The sequence below is a fragment of the Tiliqua scincoides genome, chromosome 3 (assembly GCF_035046505.1).
Source record: "Tiliqua scincoides isolate rTilSci1 chromosome 3, rTilSci1.hap2, whole genome shotgun sequence".
In the NCBI taxonomy this organism is placed as follows: Eukaryota; Metazoa; Chordata; class Lepidosauria; order Squamata; family Scincidae; genus Tiliqua; species Tiliqua scincoides.
Window position 1 is genome coordinate 173,861,112 of NC_089823.1, and position 19,883 is coordinate 173,880,994.

The 19,883-nt window shown below is 39.2% G+C and overlaps 1 protein-coding gene across 2 annotated transcripts; it reads right to left on the bottom strand.

Moving 5' to 3' along the window:
- Positions 1–333: 333 nt before the first annotated feature.
- Positions 334–17,177, bottom strand: BUB3 (BUB3 mitotic checkpoint protein). Of its 2 annotated transcripts, XM_066620162.1 has the most exons (8): positions 17,045–17,176; positions 13,847–14,041; positions 12,656–12,725; positions 10,398–10,549; positions 6,517–6,675; positions 5,358–5,535; positions 4,663–4,879; positions 334–609 (listed from the first exon to the last, which is right to left on the bottom strand). In XM_066620162.1, exons 2-8 carry the CDS (start codon positions 14,039–14,041, stop codon positions 600–602), a joined length of 981 nt encoding a protein of 326 aa, XP_066476259.1. In that variant the 5' UTR covers positions 17,045–17,176; the 3' UTR covers positions 334–599. The 2 variants fall into 2 exon arrangements, with proteins under 2 accessions (XP_066476259.1, XP_066476260.1); XM_066620163.1 differs by lacking the exon at positions 334–609 and having other exon boundaries at positions 4,659–4,879; positions 17,045–17,177.
- Positions 17,178–19,883: the final 2,706 nt, after the last annotated feature.

Genomic DNA, 19,883 nt, shown 5'->3' on the forward strand with positions numbered 1-19,883 from the left:
GACTTTCATTCATTCATATAAGTTCATGTTTAATATATTCATTTATGTAAACTTATGTAAATATATTCAAATTTTAAATGTAAATTAATTCTTTTCCTTCCCCCCCCCCGGCCTCCAACACAGTGTCAGAGAGACGATGTGGCCCTCCTGCCAAAAACTTTGGACACCCCTGTTATAGATTATACCCAACAGTATAGTAACCTTAAATGAAAAAGTGCTCCCATCAATGTAACCAAGGCTGAAAGCATAAAAAACACAGCTATCAAATGTAGTATTCATTTTTTGGAAAGATTTATTTAACAATTATTTATTCAATAAATCTGTACAAAAAGTCCAGCTACAAAATGTAATATTTTAAAGGAACAAAGTGGTTAACGTCAAAATGTACTGTTCAGGATAAAACAATCACTGATTCTTGGATATGCAAAAACTAAAATGAGAGAGTACACAGAACATTTATACAAACACTAGTTTAAGTTAAATCCATGGATTGAATCTGCTTTCAATAATGCTTCATTTCAACTAATCTTGCCAAGTGAAGGTGGAAGAGTCTTTGTTTCTCACAGAAGAAAATGTTGCTGAAGCATTCTTATCAGAAGTTAAGTAGACCTGAAATAAATAACTTTGTTTCATCCATTTGAATTTTCATAACATTTCAAGTGATCTTTCAACCAAATGTCCAAAGTAACAGACCTTTTTTAATCACAGACTCATCATTTCCTTGCCTTTTCAAACCTCTTGTTAAACAGCATCATCATAATTTGAAATATGCAAATAGGAGATATTCAGCCCCCAAAAATTCACCTAATGAAACTAATGCTATAATCTTCTACACACGTACTTGACAGTCAATTCCACTGAACACAATGATGCTTACTTCTAAGTAAATAAACATAGGATTGTGCTGCAAATGTTAAAAAGCTCTAATTGAAGAGACACAGGGCACAATCCTAACTAGGTCTACTCAGAAGTAAGTCCTATTTTGTTCAATGGGGCTGACTATCAGGATACTGTGGTTAGGATTTCAGCCACAGTCACTTATAACATATTGCAAATTTTACCACTATGGATTACCCACAAGAATTCTTTAGCATCTGTTTGAAGACTGGCATAAGCAACATGTCAGAAAAGCATATTAATGTTTCAGAAATTCACTTAAAGACAGAAACAAGTCTAAATAGATGCCTGTCTAAATGCATTGCAATTACATTACAATTATTTTGCAAATACACAGATCTCTCTGCCTTGTCTCAGCTCATTACTGACTCAAACAATTTGCCCTTCTGGGATCAATTGTTTGCTAATAAATAATTGTTTGCAGTCACAAAATGATATTAAATACTATTCTTATTAGTTTTGCTTCTACATCCTGTAATAAGATTCAAAACTAACTAATTCCCAAGGTTAAGTCTAACCTTAACCTTGCTGTGTTTAACAGCCCAGGAAATGATGAACCATCTGTTTTAGAAAATAATGGACAGCCAAGAGGAAATATTGTTTAATTGTAGATTAACCTCCTGAGAAGGCAGAATGAAGCTTCCCTATAATTAGTAAACACAAGGATAGAATCAGCTGAAGGAAAAGTCATATGGCCAGGTCCTCAGTCCATTGAGGACTGCTTCCCATGTTATAATTATCATGAATGCAAGACTTTGTAGGTGAACACCGATTAACAAAAAGTAAAGAAATAGATCTACATATTAAACAACAGTTTACACTACATTTTTGTGTACATAGAAAACAAGAAAAAAGGGCAGGAAGAACTGCAATCACTCAACTAACAATGTAGTCCACCTTGGTAACAGCTGGCATCTAAAAATATGATGCTGACTTCTACAAATTTACACTATTCTGTTTACACGGTTTCTCTGAGATTTGAAAAGGAAAAAAATCCTCAAAAGCACATACCAGAAGAAGCATGACAACAAATCTTTACCAAATAACTGCTAATATCTCCTTGTAGTAATCATAAGTAAATCACTTTAATTCATTATACTGTTGATGTCTCACTCCACAAAGGGCTGGTTCAGACACAGCAGGAAACCATAGTTTCCTATTACATGAATGCTGTTTCTGTCCCTCTCAAGTCCATGACCCCCTCCTCTGCTTCCTTAGTAGCTCACACTCATGAACATCCTGGTGATTTAAACCACAGCTCCAGATTGTGCATAGCCAGGAACTGTGTTTTAACTTTGGCTTCCAAACCAAAACATGAAACTAGACCTTCATTTTCCCATCTGGATGTCAGAATTAAAGCAGTTCCCAACTTCACACAAGCCATGGTTTATACCACCCAGGAGGTATAACCTTCCAGGAGGTTATAATAACCACCCAGGAGGTACATGGGTGTAAGTAAGGAGGGCAAGGGGGGGGCTGTGTGAAGTTAGAAGCAAGAAACCACCATCTCCCACTATTACAAGTCTGATGTCTCATACAAGTAACGTGAATATTTGGTATTGCTTATTTGTTGCAGCTTAGATCTTTGTTTTACATTCGCTTCTTGCCTCTACTGATGTGTTAGTTATAAGCCTAATGGCAAGTTTTTTGCTTGATATTTTAACAAGACACAGAATTAATTCTGCCATTTACTTTAATGATTTGACTTTTTAGACAGAGAGTCTGTATTGCCTTTTCCCTATATATGTTTGTCTTTCTGTTTGTTAATGCCTAATAAAGGTTTTTGAATTGAATTGAGCTTAGATCTTTACAGGTGGATCCAAGGAACAACAAATGGAAGGAGAAAATGACTTAAGCATCAACCTTACTCACAAGTGGAACAGTGATGGCATTTGGAATCTGTCCTGCACCTTCAACTGATCCTAAGGTTAAGAGGATTCCTAGAGTGGTATGGGGCTAAAGGTGATGGCAGAAACCCCTATAACTTCATGTAATGAATTTTTGCACAAATACTACTGCAAGGCTTTTCATAATGCACAACCTCAATGCACCAGAAATTGCATTACAGTACAACACTGTAAGACACAGGCTATAGCATACAGAACTTTAGTGGGACATTAAAAGGTTTAAAAGGAGCTTATTGAAAAGTTTATGCAAGACACTGAGCAAACTAAGGAATTCTTCTAGATTATTGTCCATTTTTCTCACCACACATTCCTCCGCCAAGTTGGGAACAGTTCAATACGTATGAGGTTTTACACAAGATAAAGACCACCTTTGAATCCAAGTCTATGTTTACATGTATTGTTTGCATCATTTGATTTCCTATACTATGTGATCTCAGGCAATTGGACACAGCATTGTGTGGGTCCCTCCCCCACTCTTTCATTAGCCAGAAGGATTATGTACTTCCACAGCAATCAGAAAGGGCATTGATAAGATCAGGGAAATCACAGGGTGGGAAATGACCCTTCAAATTCTAAATGGCCTGGATTCAGATGACCAGAACATCTTTGGGAGCATGCATGAGCTATGAAGCCCACCATTTGCTTAAATTTTCAATGGGATGCCTCACATTGTATCCTATCTGATTAGCATGAACATGAATTAGGTTCCACTTTGACATGGTACCTACACTGTGAAAATCCTATCTCAAGGGAGGCCCTCTGAACACACTTCTCTTCTGTATGCACAGTTACTTTACCTCATTTAATGTTTTGATTTTCTCTTCACTTGGTGTTCTATCATAAGATACCAAAAATAAAACTCAGCAGACCTGAATGTGCTTATTTGACTGAGAGTTATGTTGTTGTAAATTGCAGTTCTGTCATGGGCTTGAAAAAGCAACTCATCATTGAAACCTTGGACAGACTTGATGGAAGTCAAGAATCAGATTCAATTTTAAACAAACATTACAAAATGTTCTTGCCTTTCATTCATATATGCTAATTAAAGCCTGAATGTGGACTGATACAAATAGCCAATACAATAGAGCTGCTAAACATTGCAGGCATATGCATTTTCCTGCTACTACAATATAATCTTCAAACAGAAAACTGAACAGCAGAAATAACCCACAGTGTGCAGAGTAACCAAAAGACAAAAATCATACTGTAGTTATAGACTAGAATCATTAACCATGTGCAGAGAACACTAGCATTTTCTTTACTAGCAAAGACAGCACAATTTCAGTTCTTAAGTGTCTGAAGTGACACATCACTTCACAATTATTTTCTTGTAATTTACTACATCTCTATAACTAGATCTGTCTTGATGTACTGGAGATAAGCACCTAGGCTGCAAACCTATGTTTACTTACAGGAGAATAAGACGCAAGACTAAAGTGGGACTTGCTTCCAGGTAAACACATTTAGGGTTAACACTGTTAATCTGTACAAGAGGATTGCCAATAGTTTGAAATGTTAAAGATCCAATATAATTAGATTTGCCCATATCCTGAATTCTTCAACTTAATTTTAAAGCATCAAGCTCCATAACGCCATAGCTTCATAATAGCATCTATTCAAGAAAAATGAGAGTTTGACATTCTTGTCCTACAAAACAAGTAGACAATTTTATTCGCCAGAAGTCTATCAACCTACGGATATTGAAAGCTTGGGGAGAACAAGATAAAATCAACTCCAGTCTTACTGTTAAGGTGCACTGTCCTCCCAGAATCAATAATGTTATTCATGAATTTAGGAAAATTAATAATTCCTAAAAATAATGCTAGAAAAAGCTCAAATACAGGTGAAGCATACTCACTTGGGTTTTGTTTCGGCATCTGTCACTTGGCGAATATAGATACCATCTTCAGGATGTTCAATGTCATCCATTTCATACATATAGGATGATGCTATTGCAAGGGTTGTTCCATCATTACTGAATGCAAGTGATGCTATGCTGGTAGGATAGCGGTGGAACTGGCAGAGTCTCTTTTTATTGAATGGATCCCAAATATTGACAAAGCCATCAGAACCACCTAGGAACAGATTTGCAAACAACTGCAACATTAGAACTAAAACAGGTTGACTTTTTGTCTGCTTATTTCAATTGTGTGTATGGAAAATGCAAAAAACTTCAGTAATTTTCTCCATAAAAAGAGCACAAAAGGAGAACACACAATGCAGGACAGAAACTATCATTACATTGTGAGGAAACATGCCAAATCCAACAACCTTATCATCATATTGAACTTTAAGCCATTTCTGTCCAACGCTGCATATATGCAACAGGGACCAAATGTGTATACCTGTGGGCCAGACAAAAATTATATTTATCAAGATTAACATTTACCAAGTAAAAACTTACTTGTCTTTTTCAGGTCACATTTCAACAAGTTTAAGATGACTATAAAAATGGATACTACAAAAACTTGTTAAGCTGAAGCATTTCACATGACACCTGGACTAAAAAACTGACTTGATCATCCAACAACTACATCAAAAAGACTATGTTACCTGTAGCAAATGTGTTGTGGACACTATGGAAAGAGATGGCATTGACTGGATAAATCTGTTCAATGTTATTCTCCTTCAGTCTGTGACATTTGAAAGCATATTTCTTCTTCTGTACTTCCAAACTGGGATCCAAATACTCAACTGCAACTCGACCTTCTATAGAGCTTAACACATAACCCTAAAGGCCACACAGAAAAAATTCATTTACTGCTATCAGTGGTTATATTTTTTCTGTTACAGAATTACTTCTACGTTTTCACAATCAGGAAATGTTTGAGCTGCACCCAAAATATTGCAGCACTTTTAAATATAGAAAGAATGTTTTGATATCAAAGATTCATGAACGTTAAAATGTCTAGACACAAGACAAAATTGCAGATTCTTTCCTTAGCACTGAGAAAGTTGGATTCTAGACATTATATCTCACTTGTAAAAACAGAACACATATTAGTGCCTCTCAAAACTAAGAAAGAACCCACTATATATATTTTCACTGGAGAACACTTTTGCTTATAAATATTTGTGATTAAGCTCACTTTCTTACTCTCAATAAGGAATTTCTACATCCTCCAACATTTTTTTACAATTTGACAAGAAAAGTCTGTTATAACGTTTTCTTTTAAATTGTTTCCACCCTAAGAAAGGTAGAAAAATCAAGGCCAGACACAACACTCAACCCCAGTAAAGAGAGAAACAACACTCAACCCCAGATGAGAGAAACAAAGACTCTCTTGTTCTTAAGTTAATTCTGATTGCGACTTTGATGGATTCAGTAAAACACAATTGCTAACACAGAAGCAATTCTCAAGCAAATGGTTTTTATCTAAACCCTGCAACAGTATTTTCCAGAATACTAATTTTTCTAGAGAACAACATGGATGCTAGTCTAATGCTCTTGCATAATTCAGATCTCTCTGGCCTAGTGTTAGAATAAAACATACTATTAACGTCACTGCTGTTTCCAACCACATGAGCATCTTCAAAGCTTCATTGTGAGATAGTCTTACATAGAGAACTTGCCATTTTCTTTTACAGATTAATACAATTAGCAAAAGGCAAAACAGCATTTTAGGCAAATCAAGCAAGATCTCAACACCTTACAAAAGATACACTATTTTTCCTACAGACCAAAATCTGAAATATTGCAAAACTTAAATACCTGTTTGTTAGGGAATGCTCTGATACAACGGGTCTGATATTTAAGACTGGATTCTCTTCTCTGCTGCACATAGCCCATGTTCCTTAAGTCCCACACCAACACTCGCCGACCAGCTGTTCCCACAATCAGTCTATCACCGGACACAGACAATGTATAAACCTTGAAAAAATTATAAAATGATTATTACATGGCTTTTAGCTTCAATACTAAGATTTTATTTTGGCAGAGGAAAGGCAACACAAAAAGTTACCTGCATCATTAACAAATACAATGAAAGTGAAAGCTCTCAGATGAAACTCAAGAGTGCAACTTGCACCCCATGGGCTCCACAACCTACATCAAAAGATTCAAGATCCAAATGCCAGAGTCCTGCATGCTAAATCATGATTAGTTCTAAACATAGGGAGGGAAAAAGAGGGAATTACCTGCAAGAAGGAACAGAAATGAAGCATAATATCCTGTGGACCACTCTTGATCTCCTAAACTATAGTTAGGATATCAGATAGCATTACATCTTCATCAGAACAAAAAAATTTGACAAAGTATAAATGTTTTATATCCTATATCAGTGGTTCCCAAACCTGGGATTACAACCCAAAAAAGTGTCATGAGAATGTTCTAGGGGATCACAAGAAGATATGGCCCTGGCCAAGTCATGCACTATAACAAAAAGCACGATGACCAGAAAACAGCTGGGTCTATCAATTTTACAGCCCTCCCTGCTTATCATTCATAGTAACAGAGAGTGTAGCATCAGAGAGATATGCAAGTGTCCCTCCTCTTCCATCTGACATTTCTGAGCAGGCTAGAGACATGCAAGAGAAGCTTCCCTCCTGTGATCCCAGAATGTACTCACTCGCCTGTGTTCCCAGGCATCCGTGCAGGGCATCTCATCACCACTGTTGTACACATCTGGAGCAAAGTTGCAAGCCCGCAAGCAGTGTCTCTTCCTACAATCCTGACACTCACCTGCCCAAGGCTTCCCACCCCTGCCACCATGGCTTGCAACTTTGCTCCAGACATGTGTGGCAGCAGCGGTGTGCCTTGCACAAGTTCCTGAGCACCAGTTGTTGGAGCACATGCTGGAACGCAGGTGGAAGGCTCCACTTGCAAGCCACTGGTCTGCTTGGACAGAAGGATGCCTGACTTTCTCTCCCTGTGTGACAGCTGCCAAGCTATGCAATCATCCTGGATCTTAGAAAACTGTCTGTGAGGGCTTCTGTTGCCTGGTTCTGTGCATGCATCTTTACTTTTGTGTGTGCCTGCCTCACAACCGCCCTCCCCAGAACATCCCTTTCTCGACAAGCTAGTCTTCCAAGACCTATCATGAGAGGAGTGAGGAAATGAAGCAGGATTGACTGGGTCTGAAAGAAGCAAACATTAGAAAAAGAATACGAGCAAGAGACAAGACAGACTAGAATAGTGAAGCTGATAGAGAGAGCACACCACGATCGAACGCACCATTACGATGCAGATATACCCATAGAAACTGGTATAATCTGTGGTTGCTTACAAGGAGTGCTCTGGGCAGTGGAACTTGTAAGGAACTTGGGCAGTGGATAGGGTCGAGGAGAAACTGGAAGAGTGGACTACTAGGAGCTGAAAGAAGAGAAGGACAAACAAAGGGGTTGCCAGAGTACGAAGACTGGAAACAGTTGGGAGAGGGGCCACTGAAATTTAAATTTAATCAGAAAAATGCCCAAACACATATTACTGTATAAGCTTGAGTTTCTGGTGTATTGTTTCACTGAACATGGTCAAAAAAGTTTGGGAAACATTTTTCTATGTGGTCAAACAAAACGTTAATCTTTAAGAATTACGTACACCAATGCATACTCTGCAACTAAGGAAAAAAGGTTATGTTACACTGGACATTTCACAATTTACTTGCCATTTCAGCTTCTACAATTAAATGAGAAAAATTTCACATGTAGGTTATAATCTAACAGCCATTTTCAACCACTGTGCCATGGCACACTGGTGTGCTGTGGGGGTCTGGGGGAAAAATAATTAGTAAGGCTATTGAGGAATGCAACTCCCCACCCAACAGCATGGTGTGCCCTGTCAATTTTCAAAAAACTGAACTATTATTATTATTAACAGTATTTATATAGCACTTTTCAACTAAAAGTTCACAAAGCGGTTTACAGAGAAAAATCAAACAACTAGTGGCTCCCTGTCCTAAAAGGGTTCACAATCTAAAAAAATTGTGTACCTTGACAATTTAGTACCTTGTCAGTGTGCCATGACATGAAAACGTTTGAAAAGCATTGATCTAACAGAATGACACTTAAATTAGTTTAAACTAGAAATCAAAGCACAATTGTTTTACAAAGAATTTAATCCACAGGTAAAAAAACTTTTTAAATTTATAATTACTTTTTAAAAATACATTAGTTCTTTCAAATCATATAAACTTTTCCCAAAAAAGGTATACTGCCACTCCATATGCTGGGGGTGCAATCTAGCACTCAGTTACACACTCTTAATTCCTACTGGAATCAATGGAACTTAAACACACATTAAATTGTGAAATGCATTGTGGCCTTAGACAATAAACCCATAATCCAAGTTTTATAAACAGAACAATTGCCCATGCACCAATAACAACCACATCACTATACAAAGAGTGCTTGATTACAATATGAAATGTAACAGAAATCTTCTTTATGGTAAAATGTATACAAGAAATAGTAAATCAGGAATACTAACTATCTTAAATCTTCTTTACAAACTGGTGTCAGACCTGTAAACTATTCTTTCTATACTCTATAGCCATAAATCAAATGAAACCAATGTCATGAAATAGGCTAGGTATACACATTTATCAGAGACAGTATTTTAAAAAGTGACATAATGAACCTTGCTGTACCAATAAGAAGCTTGATTCAGTGTGAGTGCCTATTATATGGCATTCTGAAAGCAATTCATCACAGTTTTCTACTTACTACATACAACTATAAATCACAAGTAAAAACAATGCAATTTTATTTTGATCAAAGCTCTTGACAATAGATTCACGTTGTAATGGCTAAAGTACAGGACTATTTAGATACAATGTGATCCAGAATGGAAGCTCACTGTCATGATTGGGAAATGTTTAATGATGTGCCAAAAACCTAGAATAAAAGACTGTGGAAGTTATGTCCTTACCCCATCTAATCAAAATGAACACTAGTGAGAAAGATTAAATGAAATTCATACTAGTCACTTTACTAATGGAAATGCCTTCCATGAGGAGCTGGAAAAACAAAAGTTGCATTCATGCAGAAGTCCCTCTGTAAGCACTGCTTTCTTTTGGTTCACAGTAGGAGTGTCCAAAATCACAGCACTAAGTTAGGATTCAACTCTCAAGGAATACTACTTAAACAGTCCTATCTAGTGATCTAAGGTATTTAAAATCCTTGTCTCATTCTTTTCTGTCAAAACATGCATCTATTCATATCAAACGATGGGCTGAAATAAAGTAGCATAGTACAAATCATCCTATATACTAAAAACAAATTCAGGTGGTTGTGTGCCTCTCAATTTGTATGTGAATCAGGGCCACCAACAGACAAGGTAGCAGTTTCTACATACTCAAGGGGCTCCCTAGGTAAGTTTATAAATTACTAGGAGAAGGCAACCCTTTTCTGAAAAATACAAGCTTAATTAACACTAAGCATGCTCAATGACCTCTAAAAGCAATGCAACATTAGTAGTAACTGAGGGGAAAAACAAAAGAACACCAGCTCAGGAATGCAAGAAGAGGGATCTGGTTTACTTGAGCCAATTGGGCATCAGGGTTGAGGAGACGCAATACTAATATGTCAGTTACTCAAAACAGTTACATTCCTTAAGTCACATGAAAAAGAACATAATCATACTGCTTAAATACAAACCTTTTCAGGCTGAGAAAATGTTCCTGCATTGCATGGAGTTCTGGGATCCCACAACTTGACTGTTTGATCCCAACTTCCTGTTACCATCACATTCACTTCTGGACAATATTCAACACATCTGATAGGAGCATCATGGGTACCAACAAGATTTTCTGTAGAAAATATTAATACAAATCTGAGCACATAGCGATACTAGACCTATTGATAACCAAATTCAATAAAAAGAACAAAACAATATTCATACAGTGGTAACTGTGTCTAATTTGCCATTCACTAATGTATGTGCATGCTGGGACATCTTTCAAAGGACGCTTGATCCTCTAATCTTCCCAATAGATATACGCTTCTGAAGTGTTAAATGTAGACTAATAGATATCAACTCAGTATTTCAAAGGAGCTTGGGGAGGTGGGGTTGGCACCCATGCAGAGACTTTCAGACGAACAAAAGAGATTTGTGCACCTAACTCTGTTGGGCTCCTCTGAAAATCCTAGCCATGAATAGTGGAATAGAAAGATCTAATAACCAGTGAGTGTGGCATGACCACATTAGTTCATGCCTTTGCCACTTGTGAGTAATTAGATACTTTCAACAAAACATTATCAATAAAACCTTTATTCCACATCATCATTCACTTTAAAAGCTCCTAAAACAGTTTAATAATACAGGACTCATAGATGAAATGATGTTCAGTACTCATCCTATAATACCTTACTTTGCTACCTGAACTCTCCAACTGGGAAAGAAAAAAATTAGTACTTTAATTTTTAATCCTCTAGAAGTTATTTTAAATAGCTTCTTCCTTCATGTCAATAGCCAGTTCTCCAACACCTTTCAAGGCTTCAGGCAACCACTGTCTGGAAACTCTTATTCAGTTACAATGTCACAGCATCTAATTTCATTCTGGAGAGCCTCCTAAGCAGCTTTTCTGACATTCAGCTACTTCACTTCCAAATATATAGGTATATGACTTTAACTTTGTACCAACCATATCTTGTATCAACCATAATCAATTCCACAGATTTTTATGAGGGGGGGGGTAGAATGTCCACTCCACTGAACTGAATAATAATTATATACTCTTGCCTGAGAAATTCACTCAGCAAACTACACCCATCCCGACCACTCAAAAAAATTCCAACTACAGTTTGATAGCTTTATAAGATTTTACCAAAGGAAAATTTTACTTTATTATACTGCCCCCCATTCTTCCTTTCAACAGCTCCCAAGCTGCCACATAACTTTTTGAAGTCAAAGAAGTTTGAAAAGTACAGTGGGCCTTCCTTATCCACAAGCTTAGCATCTGTGGATTTGAATACTCATGGGTACTGAGCCTGCAAGCTGGGGGGGGGGGGCATCAGTAGACCTCCTGGACACAACCGGAAGTACCTTTCAGAAACATCTGGGAGATCTTCTGAGGTGTGGGGCAGTCACATGCACACACATCCCCCACAACTCAGAAGGCCTGCTGAACACTTCTAAAATGCACTTCCAAGTTGCCAGAAAAGCTTCCCACAGATTTCATTATCCACAGGTGGTTCTGGAACAGATCCCCACGGATACGGAGAGCACACTTTATTGTGAGTAAAGCAACACTTAGAGTGATGTCAAAACCCATGCTCCAGATAAAAGTTAAGGGCATAATACCCATTTTTCAGAATCTCAGGCAAACACACTTTGGAAGACTATGGATAGGAAACTTTCCAGAAAGTTGCATTTCTTTTAGATACATGTTAATGGGTCAACAAGGCAGTGTTTTGCAGATAAAACACTGCAAGTGACAGCATTGATAACACCCTGTCCCTATTTAATATGAGAACTACAAAAAAAGGAACAGGCATTAAATAACCATATTGCATATGTTTGTTTAGTTACACAAGAACAGAATAGCGTAAAACTCTTAGTATAGACTACTAATCCCCTCTTTTTTAAAAATCAGATTAAAAACCTGTATGACTGATAACCTATTAAATGCATAAGATAAAAACCAAAAGTAGCACTATACCGCTATAAATGAAGCTGTAGAAAATACATAAAACTACAGGACCTAATGAATTTGAATTTCGGCAGTTACAGGTAAAGAAAACATTAGGTTTTACTTAGAGTATTACAAACTACCATTTATACAGAGACTTTTTAAAAACCTATCACGTAATACTTTCCAATTTCCAAAGACTTTCAACTTTCAACCAAAATTCTACCATTGAAGCACTGTGTGTTTTTGCCATCTTCAGCAGACTACTCTTCTTGATTGGCTTACCCTGATCAGTGTTCAAATCATGCATTTTTAACTGTCGATCCAATCCCCCACTCCAGGCATGTGTAGGGTCCTTCAAAAGAAGAAAACAGTTCACTGAGGTCCTAAGTCTGTAATCCAAAACACATTTTAAACATACCAAAAAAATACTCATTCTGCAATGTCACCTAAGCTCAATGAGCAAAACACTACTCAAGAGCAGCACAGACCGCAAGGTCATACAAGTAAGAATTTGCAGCAAGGCAGCTTGTCTACTACACATAACAAAGAGGATTCTCATTTTCTTTTACAATCAGTAAAGGAATGGGCAGGAGAATGAATGGTCATAGTGCTGAAACAAAAGACACCATTTCCTATAACAGGTGCCCAGAGCTGTTAAAATAGTCTGGAGAAGAAAATGGAAAATTCAATTTTCCCCTTGCAAGTGACTAGAGCCGCTTCTCAGGGACAAAAGTAACATTTTAATCACCAAACACAAGAAGATTTTTAAAAATTTTATAAAAAACTTAATTCATTTCTACTTATTCACCCAAGTCAGATTTAATGAGAGATTACCATTTCTCACTACATGGACAAGACTTGGTAAGTACCAACCTTCTCTGTCAAAAGAGAGAGACACCTTTCATTTTTGTTTTGATTACAAAACAAAACTGTTTAATTACAGTTCTGCAACTGGAAAACTATAGCTTCCTTTAAACCACAGTTAGACACAAACTAGGATCAAATCACAGCCAGATGCTTTACCAGGCTTATATACATTAAATTAAACATTTGGTCATTTGAAACAAAAATACTAAAGGCTGCTTTTTCCCATTCCAACACACCAGAAACAATGCAGTATAAAAAACAAAAAAACCAGTATGACGTTCTCATACCTTTACAAAGTCTCACTTCTAGCCAAAATCCAGAAAGGTTCACACAGATAAGCAAAGTGTTTCTGGGGATGCAGAGCAGCCAAACAAGTGATGCTGCTCTAGAGGGCTCCCTAGCCTTCAAGAGGCTACCACTTAGCAAAAGATTGCTGCCAGAAGGGAGAAGCTGAAAAGCATCTGTACAAGTGCAAAATACTGCACTGGGCACTTTGCATCTTGGCCTATAGCACTGATTAATCTATCAAGTAAAGCATGTATTCCTTCTTAGCAATTGCAAGATTTAAAGCTACATGCTAGTCAAGTTCTTTTAAAAAAAACTTACATAAAAAGCACAGTCAAGTACAGCTCCTGTATGTTGATATTTGAGTCTCATGGTGTTGGCAGGAACATCATATAATCTAACAGAAGTGTCCCAAGATGAAACTAGCAGAAACTGAGAAGTGTTAGGACTGAATTTCACAGATGAGATTCCATCTTCAGGTGGTTGATTCAACTTAAATTCATTTGACCCAGTCATCTGAATAAAGATCATACAGAAGTTAGATGTACATTTTGAAAATAGTTTCTAAAATAATCTTGGTCTAAACAGGCAGATATTACAGCAACATTTTCATTTAGGTTCTATTAAGGACCTTTTTGTTGATAGCACTTGATATTTGTAATACAACTCTTCAAAACATTTCGTGCCTATTTGAAGGACTTTGATGACATAATTATTGTTGACCACTACAGTTAATAAGACTATTTTTATGGTTGTGATCTATTGATATAATGTATTGTACTTTGACACAAATATGAGAGGGGGAAAAATTGAATAAAGATTTTCAAAGTGCTATTATCTTTAGCCATCCCAAGTATTCACCATCTACTGTAACCATCTACTACTGTAGCTACACCAATTCCTAAAAAGAGAAAAATAAAGCATATATACCCCTTTGTTAGTTGGTAACCATTTTAGATCCTGCTCATCTTTTACTTTGGCAAAACTACATCAACATACACAATACAGAATAGTAATATCTGCGAATATGCATACAATTTTACATCATTTCTTAAACATTCACTACCCTTTCTTATCAGCTGAAAAGTAAATGGAGAATTACTGTGCCACTTGTGACCTGAGCATCAACTTCATAATTATTATTAATCTAACACAACTGAAAAAGCAGTCCAGAAAAAAGAATATTACCACTTTCTTCTGTTTAGGTTGCTTAAACATTATCTTGAATTTTAGAGTACCAATACAGGCTCTAGGGCATAATTATTTTTTATTTATTAGATATGTAACCCACCTTTCTCCCCAAAGGGCACCCAAGGCAGCTAACAATAAAATTTATAAAGTACAACTATAAAATAAAGAACAGTAATGATAAAACCAACAGCAATAAAAACATTTACTAAAAAGCAGCCATCGTGCCCTCTATTGGGCATCAAAGGTTTTCTGGAACAAAAAAAGTCTTCAGGCCTTGCTGGAAGGTTAACAATGAAGGAGCTCAACTCAAAGGGGAGGGAATTCCACAATACATGCACAGCCACCAAGAAGGCCCTACTTCTGACCACCATCCCCCTATCTTGATGGTGGCATAATCAACAGGGCCCTCTCCAAAGAGAATGGAATAGACCAGGGGTGTCAAACATAAGGCCCGGATGCGATCCACAGAAGCTTTTTATCCGGCCCCCAGGCTCTCAGCTGCTGAGTATTGAATGAATGAATAAACCTTTATTAGGCATAGAGCTGAGTATTGCTGCTAAAAGGGCAGCCCCCACGAAAATCGGGCGCTCCCATATCTTGAAATATGATAAAGATTTACATGTTTCCTCTTCTGTCACTTGTAGTTAATGAATTCCTAAGTGAGAAAAAGTGCTTACTTTTGGTTATGAGTTGTTTAATGATATCACTTCCTGCCTAACAACATCACTTCCGGTTCTCAGCAGGCATCATGGATGCCATTCAGCCCTTGGTATGAAATGAGTTTGACACCTCTGGCTAGACTGTATGGAAGAAAGTAGTCTCTCAGATATGCTGGTCCCAAGCTGTTTTGGGCTTTAAAAGTCAAAACCAGCACCTTAAATGGGGCCCAGCAACTAACTGGCTGCCCATGCAGTCACCAAAGCAGTGGTCTGACACAGTCAAAGCACAAGGTAAAAGATCAACAGTCACTTCTTTTAATTTTCAGTTGCATTCTCAAAAAGCAAACAAGGAGTGAAGCTATTGCCCCACATTGATACATTTTATGATTAGATAATTCTTTGCTGCTGCATGTCACATTTATATTTAGGGTAACACAAGTTCATAGAGCACAGGCCTGCCAATGGCTACTAAACAGGCTAGCTATATTAAACTTCCAGAAACCGTATGCCACAAGATGCCAATTCCTAGACAACAACAGCAGGAGAAATCCATCAGCATCGCTTCCCGTAGGCATCTATTCTAGTGGGTCACCATAGAAAGCAGGACGCTGGATCAAGTAAGCCAGTGATTCCCAAATTTTTTCAACTGGTGGCACACCTGGTCTACTGGGCCATTGGCTCTGGCTCCTCATTAGGGCTACAAACCTATACATTGTATAGGGTGGTGGGGTTTTTGCGAGGATTCTGTGGCTCCCCTGGCCGTTTCCTTGGCTCCCTGGCAAGCCACAGCTCACAGTTTGGGAACCACTTGAGGTTCCCTTAGTGGTTACAGGGCTGCATTTTCACAGTATAAAACACTGCCCTTAAAGTAAAAACATAAATATTCTTTAAGAAACACAAGCTTGTTGAAAAAATAATTAGGAGAGCAAGAAACTTCTCTTCCCCTGCCAATCTCACCTGTAGCAATCTTTTCGCTTATACACATGGTTCCCTCCCCCAGCACACTGTTGGTGCTACACTGTCACTAAAACAGCTGAGCACACCTATATCCCTTGAAGGGAAATGATGCCACATGTTGACACTCTCTCTTATGATAATTGCCTTCAATGAGACTGAGGTGGCAATCCTATCCACACTTACCTGGGAGTAAGCCCCACTGACTATAAGGCGACTTACTTCTAAGTAGACAAACACAGCATCAGGCTCTATGGCAGCAATCCTATCCACACTTACCTGGGAGTAAGCCCCACTGACTATAAGGGGACTCACTTCTGAGTAGACACACACAGGATCGGGCTCTATGGCGGCAATCCTATCCACACTAACCTGGAAGCAAGCCCCACTGAATTGAGACCTGCTCCCGAGTAGACAAGCAGAGGCCTGTGCTGGGACTCCCAAGGCGAGCCTGCAGCAGGGCACAGCCTTAGAGGACAGGCGCACTTTCCCTGGGCGCAGAAGGTGAGCGGGGGAAGGGGGTGAGGCCGTGCGGCCTGTGGAGGGAGAGCCCCGCCGCCCTGGCGGGGGAACGAGCAGCTCCTCGGTGCCTACCGCGCCTCCCTCTGCGAGCGCGGCCTGCACCCTCCCGGGAGACGCTGCGTCCTCCATAGCGGACCTCGACTCTCCCCCCTCCCCTCCGCTCCCCAGACTAAATAAGCGAGGCCGCCCTCACCTTGTCCTCCAGCGCTTACGAGGCCTCACTTGCCAACGGTATTCCGTCCCCACGCGCCACCACCGTAGACACCAACCGCTAAAACTCCCAACAGCCTCAGCTCAAGCGCCCGCCGCAGAGGCCTGTGATTGGTTGGTTTGAAATGACGAGCAACTTCCCCGGGCGGAAGAGCCGGACTACAACTCCCAGCATGCAACGTCCCCGAGTGACACTTTTAAGGCGGCCTTTGCGCATACAGCGTTGCCGTTCCTCTCGGTCCTCCTCAGCAAGGCTTCCCCCGGACCCGCTTGCTGGAAGACGCAAGTTCCGGGGTGCCAGAAGTCCCGCCGGTTTCAGTGGCTCCTACTGTCACCTTTCGGGTGGCTGGGAGGGATCCACATTTTCCTGAGAGTAAGCGCCATAGACTATCATGGAGCTTACTTCTGAGTAGACAGGCATATGCATCTCTACTCAGAAGTAAGTCCCATTAATGTCATAGAGTTTGCTCCAGGAAAGTGTGGATAGGACTGCAGCCTCACAGCCCACGCCTATGCCTGTCTACTCAGATGAAAGTCCCATTATAGTCAATGGGACTTACTCCCAGGTAAGTGTGGATAGGATTGCAGCCTTAATCCGCGTATCGAATAAATACGGGGGGGGGGGGCCGATTTGTTTGTGCTATTGATGAGGCTGGAATCTTCCCATCCCTTACTCTCGAGTCGACCTCTCCTATTGAGGTCTCCTATTGAAATCAGCAGGCAAACGCTCGAGGATGTCCCCATCAACTCGAGAGTCAGGAGTTGCTGAACTTCAATGAACGGGCACCTTATTTGAAAGGGGGACGATATTCCCCATTGACCTGAAGCACATTTTTTTTCCCAACTTTTCCACATTTACTACCATTTCACAGCCCAATCCTATGCACACTTTCCTGGGAGCATGCACCATTGATTCTAATGGGACTTACTTCTGAATAGATGTGTACAGGATTGGGCTGTCATATAGGGAACACTATGGCATCTTTACAGCCCGAGTCCCAGCATGTTTATCCATTGATTTCCATGAGGATGGCTTCAAGTCAGGATTGTTGCAGACCTTGTTGTCATCCGAACAGCAAAAATGACCAGGACAGCTTCTCATCGAACCCCAGTCCTGGCTATATCTTCTGATGCTCTTCCTCTATAAACTGTCTTTTATCATTCCCCCTGATCAATCCACACACGCAACAGTTCCTCCCATGAATACACGGTACAGTTCCAGGAATATGGCAAGCAAAATAACAGATTGATGCCAAATTCCTTGCAGGGAAATCGTGTTCCTACAGCTGTTGTTTTTAGTTTTCCCCAAAATTATGGCTTCCTTTTATAGCCTCGATAGCCTGGAAGAAAAGGACCTTGGGGAAGGAGGGGGGAGGTTCATTCTTTATATTTTATTGTTGGAATTCAGATCAAAATTCTAGTTTGTGTGTGTGTGTGTGCCGTTCTCCATATGTAACTACCAGAGAGATCAGAGCCATTTCATCTGAGAGACATATGACACCTGCTAACCTTCTTTAGTGCTGCGTGTTTACTGTGTGTAATTAATGTGTCCGTACTAATAATTGTTAAAAGCATTTGTATAATCCCTTCTGTGCGTGTAAAGCACTATGTTATCTTGATGTTGACCTTACAACAACCTTATAAGGTAAGCAATAGCACAATCCTATACCTGTCTATTCAGAGGTAAGCTCCACTGAATGTAACCTGATGCACTCTCAGATAAATATGTATAGGTCTACACAAAAATATCAGCCTATATATATAGCAGCATATAGATCTATATGTATATCTATATAATACTATATTAAATAATAAATATGTAAATAATAAATATAAAATATTACTATATCGTAATATATATTTATTGTAATATAAAAATAACAGCCAATATATCTTATGTATATGTATGTATTTATATTGTCATATAAAATATAACAGCCAATATATCTTGTGTGTATGTATGTATATTCTAGATAGACATCTTGTGTATGTATATATACACGTGTGTGTGTGTGTACACATATATATACACACATACATACGTGTGTGTGTGTGTGTGTGTGTACACATATATATATACACACACATCTTGTGTGTGTGGGTGTAGGCTTTCCTGTTAACAAGTCCAAAATTCCTAATTTGGAGTCAGCTTTTCAAATCCTCCCCACCACTTGGATTCGGACATATTTGTCAATCTCCTCCGAAGAAAGAGTCCAAGTGGGAGATCAGGAAGAAATTAACCAAAACAGCTGGCTGGTGAGCTGGTCACAACACAACTCAGCCCCCCCCCCCCGCCCTCGTTGCATCAGCAAAACAGCACGTCGTTGGGGGAAAGCTTCAGAACGTGGAAAGAAGGTGCTGCGCTGCAGAGAGACTTGGCTGCTCGGGGGTTAATCTTTTCTGCTGGGCTTTTCTGTTGAGGGGGATTGATTACAAGTCTGCATTCAGAAGGACTTAACCGGTCAAAAAAAGAGACCGTGGCAACAAGATCTAAGCCCTGATCGGCTAAGTCGTTGACCAGTGTAATCAAGATTTTTTTTTTTTACAACCTTGCAGACACTGCATCTACTTTTCTTGTATGAACCACACAGCCTTCTCCTTTCTGTGATGCCTCTAAAGCACTTACATAAGAACATAAGAACATAAGAACAGCCCCACTGGATCAGGCCATAGGCCCATCTAGTCCAGCTTCCTGTATCTCACAGCGGCCCGCCAAATGCCCCAGGGAGCACACCAGATAACAAGAGACCTCGTCCTGGTGCTCTCCCCTACATCTGGCATTCTGACTTAACCCATTCCTAAAATCAGGAGGTTGCGCATAC

Coding starts and splice junctions, on each gene's coding strand:
- BUB3 (XM_066620162.1), bottom strand. CDS start 14,041: ATGACTGGGTCAAATGAATTTAAGTTGAATCAACCACCTGAAGATGGA. Junction 5,536..6,516: donor GAGCATTCCCTAACAAACAG/GTATTTAAGTTT, acceptor TGTGGCCTTTAG/GGTTATGTGTTAAGCTCTAT. Junction 4,880..5,357: donor CCACAACACATTTGCTACAG/GTAACATAGTCT, acceptor ATCTGTTCCTAG/GTGGTTCTGATGGCTTTGTC.